At 37.2% G+C, this 11,901-nt stretch overlaps 1 protein-coding gene across 3 annotated transcripts in view; it reads left to right on the top strand.

The window, feature by feature from the left end:
- LOC106876453 (dynein beta chain, ciliary) overlaps positions 1-11,901 on the top strand; it is a 628,322-nt gene that overhangs the window by 520,638 nt on the left and 95,783 nt on the right. For all 3 annotated transcript variants that reach the window (XM_052969374.1, XM_052969385.1, XM_052969379.1), the window contains 4 exons: positions 6,794-7,054; positions 8,056-8,202; positions 9,949-10,752; positions 11,529-11,669. In XM_052969374.1, the coding sequence (XP_052825334.1) occupies positions 6,794-7,054; positions 8,056-8,202; positions 9,949-10,752; positions 11,529-11,669 (1,353 nt within the window). The remainder of the gene's footprint in view (positions 1-6,793; positions 7,055-8,055; positions 8,203-9,948; positions 10,753-11,528; positions 11,670-11,901) is intronic.

The raw sequence follows: 11,901 nt of genomic DNA on the forward strand, positions 1-11,901 counted from the left end.
GAAACCTTTGGAAATGTGCTGTGCGTGAGAAGACCCGGCAAGCCAAGTAAGATCGTTGCCAGTGCCCCTGGACTGTCTTGTGCAGGTGGCACATAAAAGACACCATTTTGAGTGTGACCGTTGCCAGGATCGCCTGACTGGCCTTCGTGCAGGTGACACGTAAAAGCACCTACTACATTCTCTGAGTGGTTGGCGTTAGGAAGGGCATCCAGCTGTAGAAACTCTGCCAAATTTAGAATGGAGCCTGGTGTTGCCATCCGGTTTCACCAGTCCCCAGTCAAGTCGTCCAACCCATGCTAGCATGGAAAGCGGACGTTAAACGATGATGATGATGATGATGATGATGAAATGTACATTTATGTATAATATATACATATATACACATACAACTATCATTTGCTCACAATTTGTGAAATAATACTTCAGTTATTTCTGGTTAATCTCACATGGCTATGTGGAGACACACAAACACACAGTCTCATACAGTTATGTACACATACAAATATTTAAACACACTGCCTCATAAAGTTACACGTATGCATGCATACACGCACACACAGATATCAGCAAACAATTAGCATCATATTTTTCATTTACTTATTTTTATTGGAATGCTAACGTCTAGGGAAGAAGAGGGTATGGCGAGTGAGTAAATCGGACTAACATCATCAAAGAAGAGGAGGGTATACTGAAGAAGTAAGTCGACTGACGTCTGTCAGTCTGCAAAATTAATTTTATTTATGTAGACATACACAAACATCAAGATAAAGAATACTGGTGGAACATTTATAGCAAAACTTCTGCCAAATGTAAACATAACAGGCCAGATATTGTTGTTTAGGACAGACAAGAAAATGTCTTTTCTTATAATTTTCTCCTCGAAATTCCGTGCCTCCAACATAAATAGACTACTCTCAATTCACCTAGGATTTGGCTTGAGCCAGCAAAAAACATGTATGACACACACCCAGCTGGAAAAAATCAATACTTTACTTTGTCAGCTGTGGTGAGCTCTTCTTGACTGCTTGCACAATACTGCCAGCAGTATTCATTTGCGAGTTACGATTTGCCTCTGTTTTCATAAGAGCGCTCTTTTTCATATAATTATTCCAATTTAAACTAGCCACTTCAAAGCTCTTACCCAAAATTAAAAATCCTTAATTCAGTCTTTCCTTCTGTTAAACAGCACATGTCAGCAGTTATGTGGTTAGGAAAATAAACTCAATTACTGCCGGTCTTTTTACAGATCGACCTACTATCCCAATGGAAAACAACGACAATGGTGTGGGTGTATGACTCTGCATGTTCACTATTACACTTAATAAATCAAGCAATGCAGGGAACATCTGCCATTTTGATTTCTTTCATTCAGTTCAGAGGTGCATCCGTGAATGGTCTAATAACCAAACAGGCATACTTAACAACCAGCCCTGGCAACGCCAGGTACACCTGCTAGTATAATAAAACAAAGGATGTCTGTGTGTGTAATATGTATGCATCTCTACTGTTTTCAACCAATTTTCACCAAACTTTACACACACATTAGCATGCTCTATAACATTTTGACCAAAGCTCCTGCATAATGCAAGAAACCAACCGTAAAAAAAACCTTTGACTTCTTCAGTTTTCATCTGATTCTCTCCCTCTTCTCTCTCTCTCTCTCTCTCTCTGTTTATTTATCTTTTCTCTTTCCTTTTTTCAATTTCAACATCTGTCACTGTTCCTCTCTTTAATTCCATGTCTGTTTCTTTCACTCACTCTCTCTCTTTCTCTATTTCTCTTTCGCTCTCTCTCTCTCTCTCTCTCTCTCTCTCTCTCTCTCTCTCTCTCTTAAGCTGACACACTCCCTCTTCTCTCTCTCTTTGTTTATCTATCTTTTCTCTTTTCTTTTTTTTTACAATCTTAACATCTGTCACTGTTCTTCTCTTTAATTTCATCTCGCTCTCTCTCTCTCAAAATGACACACAATAACTTCTTTTGACTACAAATGGACTTCTGTGTCTTTCAAATAGTATTATGTTAAAATCTGTATCGCTAGCGTTTCTGTGCATTCCAAATTAAATATAAATTAGTTACTTCTCATTTTTTTATTAATCCAGTGTGTTTACATTTGCTATATCTGCCTAGAAATTGGCTTCAGTTTATATTCAGTTTTGCAAAAACTGCCTGAAGATAAAGTTCAATGTATTTCAACTTTGTCATCTGTGAATATCTTTGTCTTTGCTCTCATTTTCCAATAGATTCTCTCCCTTTGTCTTCTGAAGTTTTCATCCAATTCTCTCCCTCTTCTCTCAATGGTTATTTATCTGTTCTCTGTCCTTCTCTCCACTCTGACCATCTGTCACTGTTTCTCTCTTTATTTCTATGTCTGTTTCTTTCACTATTTTTCTCCTGTCTCTCTTTCTATCTGTAACTCACACAAAACAACTTCTGTATAAAAATTGTCTTGTGTCTTTCACATAGCCTTACATTTATATCTGTGTCATTGCAGTTTTTTTTACATTATGACTGAAAAATTACTTAGTTATTTCTCATTTTTATTACGTTGTGTCTAAATTCAGTTTTGTAACTTCTACCTAAAAAATTGACTTCAATTACAATTCAGTTTCAACAGCCTGACATTTGAGTTCAATTTATTTACACTATCTGTAGTTTCCACCCACAAGATTACTTTCTTCATTTTAAACATTGCCACATCTGGATTTCATACTTGAAGCTTCAAACCTCTTAGACAATGCCACCTAAGAAAAGTGCCTATATTGGTTACAAAACTGCTGCAGCAGAGACACTGAAGAGGAGAGCAAATGAATTCTCAGACAAAATTGCATGAAGACATTCACAAAATGCTGCTTGCACAGCCAATGCCAGAGCCATGGAAAGTAAAGAACATGCTAACCTGAATCAGCCACAGCGCATTATTCATGGCTAGAATCTTTTGGTTAGAGTTGATTCAACTGATGGACCTCATCATAAAAGGTCAGGTATTTGGACATGTGAAATGTGGAATGGCAAAAAAGAGGCCTAATTCATGCTCATAACCTGATTTGGTTGTTGACCAAGATCTACTCCAACAACATCTATATTATCTCTGCCAAGCTACCAGATACATCCACTGATAGGGAACTATATGCCATAGTGAAGTCAAACATGGTGCATGGTCCATGTGGACATGACTTCAATTTATACTCACCCTATTTAAAAGACAATGTGTGCACCAAAAACTTTCCCAGGTATTTTCTTCTGGAAACCCTGATGGGTCCTGATGGGTATCTATCATACAGGCAAAGAAACCATATGGTTGGATAGCATGAAGTTGATAACAGATGGATAGTTCCATACTGTCCACTCCTACTCAGGACATTCAACATCCACATCAATGTTGACTTTTGTAGCTCTGTTAAATCCATCAAATACATGTGTAAATATGCGAACAAGGGTTCCAATGCTGCCATGTTTGGTTTTCACAAAGAAAACAACAGAGATGAGGTAGCTCAATACCAAGCGGGTCAATACCTCAGTAGCAACGTGGCCTTTTGGCGAATTTTCGGGTTTCCATTGCACCAAAGTCATTGAAAAGCTGACAGTGCACCTTGAAAATGGCCAAAGAGTGTATTTTACCAAGGCACAGGAACCAAATGAAACCACTCTGACAGTGCTTTTTAAACTTTGCCAAATCAATGATTTTGCTCAAACATTGCTTTATCCACAGGTTCCATCCTACTACACATGGAACAAAAACAAGTGGGCACAAAGAAAGGTTGGTCAAGATGTTGATGGACATCCTGGGATAAAATTTGACAATTGCCTTGGCAGAGTTTACACGGTCCATCCTAGTCAATAGGAGTGTTTCTACTTCCATCTGCTACTGCATGAGATCAGAGGATCCACATGTTTCCATGACCTGAAAACATTTGATAGCAATGTATTTGGAACATACTCGGAGGCCTGCTTCAAGCACGGATTACTAGAAGACGGGGCACAGTGAGATGCAACACTGTCAGAAGCCACTGCATCAAAGTCCCCCAAAAGTCACAGGGCATTGTTTGCAATGATATTGCAAACATGTGAGTTATGTGATCCCAGATCTTTGTGGTTGAAGTACAGGGATGAACTCTCCAGAGATTGGAAACATCAAGCACAAATGCATCCTGGGTCCTCATGCAGTGATGAAATCTACAATCTTGAGTTGATTGATATAGAGGACAAGTTTGTTTCAATGGATGGAAATGCTCTTCTCATATGCAGCTTGCCACAAACATTAAGGGAAGCATCGAATTCTCTTCCCACATACATTCTACAAGAAACATCCTACAACACTGAGGCTCTCACCAGATATGTCATTGAAACAGAGCCTAAATTGCTTCCAGACCAGCAACACACATACCACATTATTATTGGCTGCGTGCTCCACTGGAGAGGAGACATATTTTTCCTGGATGCTTCAAGGGGGACAGGAAAAACATATGTGACAAAGCTTCTTCTAACCAAAGTTAGACAGTACAAGGGCATCACATTAGCTGTGGCATCCTCTGAGGTTATGGCAACTTTACTGCCTGGTGGCAGGACATCACTCTCTACATTTAAGCTTCCTTTCAATATGACGAGTTCTGACACACTTACTTGCCACATCAGCAAGAGCTCGGAAAATGCAAAAGTTCTGAGAAGGTGTCAGCTCATTGTGTGAGATGAATGCACCATGGCACACAAAGGAGGTGTGACCACCTGAAAGTAAAGGGAATTTCCACTCCCAACGGAATAATGTCTGGAGAGGATGTTTTCATACCAAGGATCCCCATTATTATTATTTGATGATTTGTGGAACATAGTGAAAGGCCTGTTTTATGCATGGGTTGCTACAAGATGGAACACAGTGGGATGCTATACTGGCAGAAGCCTCTGCATCAAAGTCCAAGCCTTGGGAGAGTTTACACAGTCCACTGCAGTCAACAGGAGTGTTTCTACCTCAGTCTTTCACTGCACGAGGTCCGAGGATCAACATATTTACATGAGCTGAAAAGCATTGATGGCAAGGTATGCTAAACATACCAGGAGGCCTACTTCAACCATGGTTTGCTACAAGATGGGGTATGGTGTCATGCAATGCTGGAAGAGGTTGCTGCTTCAAAGTCCCCCAAAAGTCTCAGGGCATTATTTGCAGTGATATTGCAAACATGCATGTTATGAGATCACAGTTCTTTGTGGTTGAAGTACATGGAAGTTGAAATGGAGATGACCTCTTCATAACAAGGATTTGCTTTATTTCATAAGGGGCGGAAATACCCTTCACTTTCAAGGCAGTTGCAATTACCCATTCATGTAAGTTTTGTGATGTCCAGCAACAAATCGCAGGGGAAAACACTCTCTGTGGCAGGACTTCACCTGGAGGAATTGTTAGCAGCACTGCAAAAGTTGGTAAATTTCTACAGTTTTGCATGTTCTTACCAAAACATTGAGTGTATTGCACACTTCAGAGGTTTTAAATTTCAATATTCTTCCCTTCTCATGTGTATTTTCATCAATTTCAATTCATTATGCACCCATATATTTCAATTTTTCTAAGAAAAATCTGTATTTTTCTCATTTCTGTGGTTATGACAAATTTCAGAAATATGTTGAAGGTTTTTGTGATTTTTGATAGATTTTATCATGGAATTACTTATGTTTTTCAAAAAAGCTTCAGCAGTGCTGGCTGTTAGACTATAAAATAAATGTTCTTATAATGACAAAGCGTTCACACCCCAAGCAATGCCAGGTACCTCTGCTAGTCATAAATACAATCTGTTAGTGGGACTGTAAAAATATGCAAAATTTTTCTCAAGTTCAAGATGTTATCTATATTCCAATGATGGGGCTTATATCTTTGTTAGAAACTAGCCTCTTCCTCAGCAGAAGAATTCAAAGAATGAGAGAGAGACTTTTTCATTGATATTCATTTGTCATGCAATAAATAGTATTTTGTTTGACATTACATACCAATAGTCTCTGGCACATAAAAACATCACCAAAAGTGAAGTTTTTCTTCAAGAACAGAAGCATCTTGTCATGTCATTCTCTTTTTCTTTCCTTCTAGTGTATCTCACTCATGATTCAGTTATCTTTCCAAACTGTACTTTTATATCTTAACAACCTGTGTACTGTAAAGTAAAAATTAAAAGCACATATTCTTAAGCAGGTTAAACCACCTAACATTCCTCCATTGCTATATGAAGTACAGTGGGTTCATATATAACTTTGACAGCTTCTGATCTGTAAGAATGGCTTCCCCACCACCAACAATAAACAAATCTCATATCTATCTTATAAGGGTAATTGGGTAACTTTGTCTTATTCAAAGAGTACATCTTACACAATTGGGATACTGCAGCCACCATGCACGTACATGGCATAGACCTACATCAGAACAATATGCAATTTGTTTGGTTTGCAAACTTTTATCTCTTAACAACAGTTGAACTGGCTCCTTCTTCTGTCTCTCTTACTGATAATTCTATGTTCTCTGTTCTTAAAACAAGTTGCATACTGACTTCACAATACCTTATTTCATGCAATCACTTTCTTCTCCTCACTTCTAAGGTCTTCATTGCTGCTTGACCTACAAGAATTAACAGCCAACTATCTTTCAAATCATAGTATAGGACATTTTGGGGGATGTAATTCCGAAAAGAAGACAGAATGGTCACAGCTTTGGCATCCTTGCTTCATCAGTGCTGACCTGCGATTGAACAACAACAATTTCATTTTGTTTAATTTGGTTCTTTTGAATATTTGGAGTCTTATGTGTTTTTTTTTTAAGGTTGATGATTTAAAGGCCAAATTAGCTGAGCAAGAAATTGAACTTGCTGAGAAAAATGAAGATGCAAATAAACTGATTGCCATCGTTGGTGCAGAGACTGAGAAAGTTGCTCAAGAAAAAGCTATTGCTGATGAAGAAGCTATAAAAGTACAGATAATTAATGAAGAAGTGTCACAAAAAGCTAAAGATTGTTCTGATGATCTTGCTAAAGCTGAACCAGCTCTTCAAGCTGCAATGGAGGCTCTTGACACTCTCAATAAAGTAAGTCCCAATTACTTTTGTATGTATGTATACATGCATATATGTGTGCGAAAAAAATGCATAGAAGCATGGATGTATATTTGAATATACACCTGCAAGATTAAACATTCATTTATGTTGATTGAACATCATAATAAAATTGTACTAAATAATTTAAAAGAAGGCAAAAAAAAAAAAGAAATAGGTGCTAATACTGAAAGTGACAGTGGAAAAAAAGTTTTGCATTTAATTGTATGCATGTATGTTTGTAAATGATAGCATACATGTGTGTATATGTGGATGTGTGTTTGCATTCAGTTAATTTTACCATTACTGGCTAAATATTTCATTATTCAAAGGGAAAAATATTCTAAGGGGTTCTTTATTTTTAAATAGTTTTTTAAGGCATAGTTGCTTGTTTCTTGTGTCTTCGGTTTACCATTCTCCTCTTTATTTGAACTCTTTTCCTTTTCTTTTTGCTATTGTGTGAGGATTAGGCTTTTTTTACCTTCCTTTTCCTACCACCTCACACTCAGTTCACCTTGCACTCAAAATTCTAGCCAACTTACACCACCCATTTCTTTCCCCCTCCCCACATAACTTCTTCAACTTCAATTCTTCCTTCATTTACTTCTCTACAATCCAAGCAATAGCATCACTTGCTATTTCTCATTCTCAAATAAAAGGCAAGATCTTACATTTCATATGCATTTGAATTTAACAAGTTCCCCTATGAACTCTTCTAAAGTAGGTATATACCATAACCAAACTTCTGTTTCCTGAACAAGATATGGAATGTAAATGTTTGACATTTTCTTAATTTTGATGCTCTGTCAAGAAGCATGGCAAGAAGTGATATAGCTGTAATGCCTACCATCACCATTATTATTATTATTGCAACTATCATTACCTTCCATCACTATTCTCATCACCAACATCAACATCATTATCAAAGTAAATCATGTGGTAAATTGCATATTGCAAAATGTTGTGACATAATATAGAAATACTGAAAATTTCAGAAAAATCTCACAGAAATGAAGTCTTTTGGCTCACCTCCAGCAGCAGTTATAAATGTTGCTTCTGCTGTGATGGTCCTGTTAGCTCCTGATGGAAGGATACCTGCAGATAGAAGTTGGAAGGCAGCCAAGGCTACTGTGATGAGTAAGGTAAATATCTTACATTTCTCTAATCATCATGCTATTGTTATTAGGCAATGAACAAAAAAAAAAAGACAATACAAAAGGGTTAAGTTTTAATAAATGTTTAACACCTAAAAAGAAGGGTGAGAGTCTTAACATCTTGGATACTAGTCCTTCATCATAAAAAGTAAAAGAATGAGAAAATGCCGGTTGGAAAGAAATAAAAAAAGGATTAGGAGTCATATGAAAATGTGGTTTTATGGAGTAAATTAGGTAGGGAGGAGGAGGCATGTATAGGAAGGTATCCATATATAGAGATAGGGGAGGTGTGTGTCTGTGGTGATATGGGTGCATGTGGTTTCTTGGAGATATGTGTAAGTGTGTGAAGGTGAGCAAATATGGGAGTGTAGTGTTGTGGCATGGTGGAGGCATGGGATGATGGTATTTTGATGTAATCATATAACATATGAGATGAAGATGTGGGGGAAGAGGGATGGGACAGGCACTGTGAGGCAATGAAAGGCAAGGTAAAAGGAAGGTGGTGTTTAAGAAGAAGCAATGATGAAAATGCTGTACAAATAGTGATAAAAAAGAAAAACTATATAAAAATAGTAAAGTGATAACACTGGCGAAAAGCTTTGAGGTTACATAACAAAAAAGTTATAAAAAAAGCAATAAAAGTAATAAAGTAATAAAAGATATGGTATAGAAGTTGTGGTTGCACCAAAGACTAAGTATTGTATTAGGTAGATGGTCAACAGAGAGGAATATCTAAAAACGGGAAACCTGTTGCTGAGTTGGATGCTTCATGAATCTATCAGCCCATTGGTGGCCAGTTTGCCCAATGTAAAAAAAATTGCAATGGGAACAAAGTAATTGCAGCAGAAAGAGTCTTCAGTGTGGAAAGTGTGATGGTTAGGTCCAGTAAGAAAGGTGATATAAGAAAGGAAAGGGTACCTGTGACAGTGGAAGCAGGGAAGAGTCCAAGAGAGAGCAGGGTGTTGGATAGAAGCTAGGGACAAGGAAGCTGCAGAGGTTGTGGACATGTTTTAAGAAGGAGATGAGTGAAATGGAGAAGAAACTGCAAGTTTCAGGGTCAGATTGAAGGTGGCAGAAAAGGTGGAGAATGGTGCACTGTAAAGGCAGAATGGTAGGTCCATGGGTGAAAGGGAAGCAAATACAATGTATAGAACTCTGGACATAGGGTGTAAGGCCTGAGGTACAATAACTGCATAGGTATGGAAGAAAGTAGGGTGAATAAGGGAGGGAAAGTAATTGCATCAAATGAAAAGGTCAGCCTAACGTTGAGCTTGCATCTTAGAAATCATGGTTACTGCTGCAAGGGTGCTGGAAATGAAGGGATTTGGAATAAGGGATATAGCATTTGGTGTGAGTGGAGTGTGAGGAAGAAAAGTTACAGTAGGAATAGGAGTCAGTGGGTTTGTGGAAGATGGGTGTGGAGAGTGTGAAGGTCAGGTGGTAATTGGAGATGAGGAATGTCAAAGAAATGGGGGGAAATTCCAGAGATAGAGGACATGAACTGAAGAGAGGGATGAAAAGTTCTGACAAAGGAAATGAAAGTATTTAGCTCTATGTGAGAAAAAAGAGTAAATTTTATGAAAAATAAATTTTGTAAAATTTCAACACTTTATATTAATTGCAACGTTTGTGAAAGTTATTTTTCTTTTATAAAAATCTTTTTTATTAAAATGGAAGTTGATAAGATCAACACTGAACTAAAAATTTTAATTTAGTATTTAATTTTTAATTTAGGTGGATAGCTTCCTGACTAATCTGAAAGAATATAACAAGGAAAATATCCATGAGAATTGCCGTAAAGCCATTCAGCCATACCTTAATGACAAAGATTTCAATCCTGAATTTATTCATGCTAAATCCACTGCAGCAGCTGGTCTTTGTGCATGGGTAATAAACATCATGAAATTCTATGAAGTATTCTGTGAAGTAGAGCCCAAAAGAATTGCTTTGAATGTAGCAAATGCTGAGTTGGCTGCAGCTCAGGAAAAGTTAGCCTTTCTTCAAGCAAAGCTTGTTCAATTAGAACTGTCTTTAGCCATTCTAACAGCTAAATTCCAAAAGGCAACTGATGCTAAACTAAAATGCCAAGCTGAGGCTGATGCTACTAATAATACTATTGTACTGGCAAACCGTTTAGTAGGTGGATTAGCTTCTGAAAATGTCCGCTGGGCAGAATCAATCAATATTCTAAAAGAGCAGGAGAAAACTTTGCCAGGTGATATACTCCTTGTATCATCTTTTGTATCATACCTTGGTTGCTTCACCAAATCATATCGCATTGAACTCCTTGAAAAAACTTGGATGACAGCTTTAGGAAATAATAAAGATATCATTCCAATATCCAGTGAATTTGAACCTCTGTCTTTGCTGATAGATGACACAATTATTGCTAAGTGGAACAATGACTGGCTACCAAGTGACAAGATGTCTATTGAGAATGCCACTATACTAACAACTTGTGAACGATGGCCCCTTGTCATAGATCCACAGTTGCAAGGAATAAAATGGATCAAACAAAACTTTGCTGCAAACCTAAAGGTATGTTACTCTACTGAAGTGTCTTCGGGTTAACTGTATCAATGTTTTGTGGATATTGTACTTCAGCACTGACTGATGTCAGGTAAATTGGTAAGTTCAAAATAAAGTTCTAACAGTTGGAAAAGAAAATGAGTCACTGCTATTGATTAAGATATCTAATTTACAGTATTGTCATTAAAAATGGTTGTAATGTGCTATAAAAGTTATACTCCTACCTCTTTGGTTTGAAACATCATAGCCTATCTGCAGTGATTCCCAGTATAAAAGTGTAACAACAGTAAGGGTAGTGTAGTTCAAACTTTTTCTGGTACTTAAAGAATTTCAGCTTGCTCTGAAAACTAATGAAAGCTTCTTGAAAAATACATTTCCTCTGCTACTTACAATGATGGATTGTATCTTCTCAATCTATCCATTTATATAAGCAGGATTGTTAGCAATTAAGTATCTGTACCGATGCCTACATATGATTAATTCAGTTGATAAATTCAACATATGTATTGTCATATTTTTACTTCATAATTTTGTTACAAATATTCATTTTGAACCATGTAAAATAACATAAGAGAATTAGATATTAAATTGAATTGTTGCAAGTAGCAGTTTAAGGAGAAAACATGAGTAGGAATTTCAGACTATGGATTTAAGGTATTTAATATGTCACCTGGGAATGTGACATTTGTTGGATGCTTTATGGGCTTGGCTACCAGTTGACTGATTTATAAAGCTGCTCATCCATTGATCATAAGTACTCTAAAGTTTGATACTTTTCATTTCAGACAGTTCGTATTGGTCAAAAGGGTTACATGGATGTGATAGAAGCTGCTGTTTCAAGTGGAGATACTGTCCTGATTGAAAATATTGGAGAGTCCATTGACCCAATTCTAAACCCTTTACTTGGAAGAAATACAATTAAAAAGGTATACTGCTTAATTTAGAAACCTCATTATGAAAATATAGTGAATACAATGTCTGGCATTCTTCTTCTTTTTCTTCTTTTTCTTCTTTTTCTTCTTTTTCTTCTTTTTCTTCTTCCTTTTCTTCTTCCTTTTCTTCTTCTTCTTCTTCCCCCTCCTCCTCTCCTCTTCTTCTTCTTCTTCCTCCTCTTCTTCTTCTTCCCCCTCCTCCTCCTCCTCCTCCTCCTCTCCCCCT

This window comes from Octopus bimaculoides, chromosome 1 (genome assembly GCF_001194135.2).
Source record: "Octopus bimaculoides isolate UCB-OBI-ISO-001 chromosome 1, ASM119413v2, whole genome shotgun sequence".
In the NCBI taxonomy this organism is placed as follows: domain Eukaryota; kingdom Metazoa; phylum Mollusca; class Cephalopoda; order Octopoda; family Octopodidae; genus Octopus; species Octopus bimaculoides.